Genomic DNA, 2,194 nt, shown 5'->3' with positions numbered 1-2,194 from the left:
CCATGTCAACTTTCAAGGCCAAAAACCCCTTCGTCGACTTTGAGACCTTAAATTTGTGCATCAGTTCCTCTCCTAGCAAGTAGTGATTAGAATTAGAACGCCCCAAAACGAATGCCGCTTGTTCCTCCGATATCAAACTTGGCAGCACACCCTTAATCCGGTTCACAAGCACCTTCACAACAATCTTATAGATTGTCTGACATAGACTAATCGGTTTAAACTTGGAAGGATGATCCGGGCTCACAACTTTAAGCAAGAGTACCACTACCGTCTCCTTCCAATATGAATCCATCAACCCATAAGTGAAGAATTCCAAGCAAGCCCTCAAAACCTACACTCCAACAATATCCCAATAAAACTTGAAGAACGAGGCCGTGATCCCATCTCTCCCAGGAGCTTTATTTCGGCCCAGAGAGCTAATAACAGCCCATATTTCCTCCTTGGTAACTTCCGCGTCGAGCATCCCTGCAAACTAAGCCAAATAAGTTATTTGGGATTCCAGTGAAGACCACCCGACCTCTACAATGCCCTGTTCTTTCCATTTCTGCTCAAAAAAAACTGAAGATAGTCTTGGCAATGTCCCTTTGTTCAGACACCACCGTCCCATCCACTTGTCTAATGGAACCAATGCTCTTGGCTCTCCTCCTAGCTGAAGCCATAGAGTGAAAAAAATGAGAATTACTGTCACCTTCCTCAATCCACTTTACCTTAGCGCGCTGCCTCCACCATGTCGTAAGACGAGCGAGAGTGCCATTTAGCAACTGAACCTTATACCGCAGGGATTCCATCTGGGCATCAGTCAATCCCAACAACAAACACTCTAGTTCCTGTAAAACCTTAATCTCTTTGTACAGATCTTCCTTCAGTTGAGTAAGCTCCTTAAATTTGTTCTTACTCCAAAAGAACAACGCCTTCAAAGTCCTTTAACATTTCTTCTGAAGCTTAGCCGCTTCACTACCCGTGTCCTCCACCCTAATAAAGGTGAGTCCACTGTATGATATATGGAGATATCCCCCCACAATTGCCTTTACTGTATCTCTCTGTGTCCCCATAAACCACAACAACCTCCCACTCAATATTATTGGCCATAGTACACTTCTCCATGATACACTGTTTGCTTTGAAATAAAACATGAAAAGAGACATCAGCAAGCTTCCAAAGAACAAGAATACCTCCGGCTCTGCCAGTAGTCGGTTGAAAAACAAATTCCCAATCCCTCACAGCAATTCTGTAAAATGTCTTTTCTACAAACAAGCTCCCTTTTAGTCTCAGGCAAACCAATGAGACTAACCCTGTGCTCCCCAATGAGGTGCCATAAATAATTGTCCATCTCCTTACGAGCACCTCTACAATTCCAATATAAGAGACTAAACATTATCCACTAAAGGGGAAGCGTCCCCGCCGCACTTTTCTCCATTGAGTAAATCTGGCCCATAGACAAAGGCCCTATCTCCCAGTTCCACACTAGTATCCCGTTCACGCCCAGAGTTTTCAATGACATTAACCAAATGGTCGCTGGTTGAGAGAGTCAACACTTCATCTGCCGCCATGTTTCTTCTGACCCCAGGAAATTTCTACAACGGTTCAAAAACTTTGACTTCTTTAGTGAACCGGGCCTTAGCCTTTCTATCGTGCTTGTCAGTAGCCTTTGCCACCTTAGCCTTATTATCAGAGAAATTTAACACTTTGGGGACCAACAACTGCGAGGGAGAATCCACAGGATTCCTCCAATTCCTCAACCTCTTCGATCCCATGCTCCGAGACTGAGCAAGATCCCCTTTACCAACGTGTCCCCCACTCGGCTGCACATTGCAGTGCATACTATCCCGACCATCAACAGGCACCTGAAGCTGTGGCAAACCTCCAACATCCCTCACAGGCCCCCATCCCCCAGCTAAAGATTCCTTACTCTATAACATTTCCACACCTTCAGGATCAGCAACCCGGCTGTTAGCCTGAAAATTACAAACAGCCCCCTCCTCAATGGCCACACCCTTGCCCATGGCATTAAGCCCCGTCTTATTCTCACCCACTAGATTCACATCCATGGCTTGAATCTCATCTACGTTCTGTGCCTTAGCAACTTCTCGCCAAACAGCTTTCTTATCCACAGTTATAGTCGGACCAGCTTGTCTAACATTGGACGTTTGTGATTTGTTCCCAGGTTTTCCAGAGCTGGGACGTTTTCTCCTAG

General features: G+C 45.5%; 1 protein-coding gene across 1 annotated transcript; it reads right to left on the bottom strand.

Moving 5' to 3' along the window:
- Positions 1–331: 331 nt before the first annotated feature.
- On the bottom strand, positions 332–1,550 carry LOC110108602. Its single transcript, XM_020839304.1, has 4 exons — positions 1,408–1,550; positions 1,173–1,346; positions 560–894; positions 332–465 (listed from the first exon to the last, which is right to left on the bottom strand). Exons 1-4 carry the CDS (start codon positions 1,548–1,550, stop codon positions 332–334), a joined length of 786 nt encoding a protein of 261 aa, XP_020694963.1.
- Between the last annotated feature and the right edge of the window lie 644 nt (positions 1,551–2,194).

The sequence above is a fragment of the Dendrobium catenatum genome, unplaced genomic scaffold (genome assembly GCF_001605985.2).
Source record: "Dendrobium catenatum unplaced genomic scaffold, ASM160598v2 fragScaff_scaffold_743, whole genome shotgun sequence".
In the NCBI taxonomy this organism is placed as follows: Eukaryota; Viridiplantae; Streptophyta; class Magnoliopsida; order Asparagales; family Orchidaceae; genus Dendrobium; species Dendrobium catenatum.
Note: the sequence above shows the minus strand (reverse complement) of the source record. Positions and strands in the feature narration are given on the sequence as shown.

What these genes read in the sequence shown, in the direction of transcription:
- LOC110108602 (XM_020839304.1), bottom strand. Translation starts at nt 1,550, where the DNA reads ATGGCGGCAGATGAAGTGTTGACTCTCTCAACCAGCGACCATTTGGTT. An exon ending in GATTTACTCAATGGAGAAAA is followed by an intron (nt 1,347 to 1,407) that starts GTGCGGCGGGGA and finishes TTGGAATTGTAG; the next exon opens with AGGTGCTCGTAAGGAGATGG. An exon ending in GACTACTGGCAGAGCCGGAG is followed by an intron (nt 895 to 1,172) that starts GTATTCTTGTTC and finishes GTTCTTTTGGAG; the next exon opens with TAAGAACAAATTTAAGGAGC.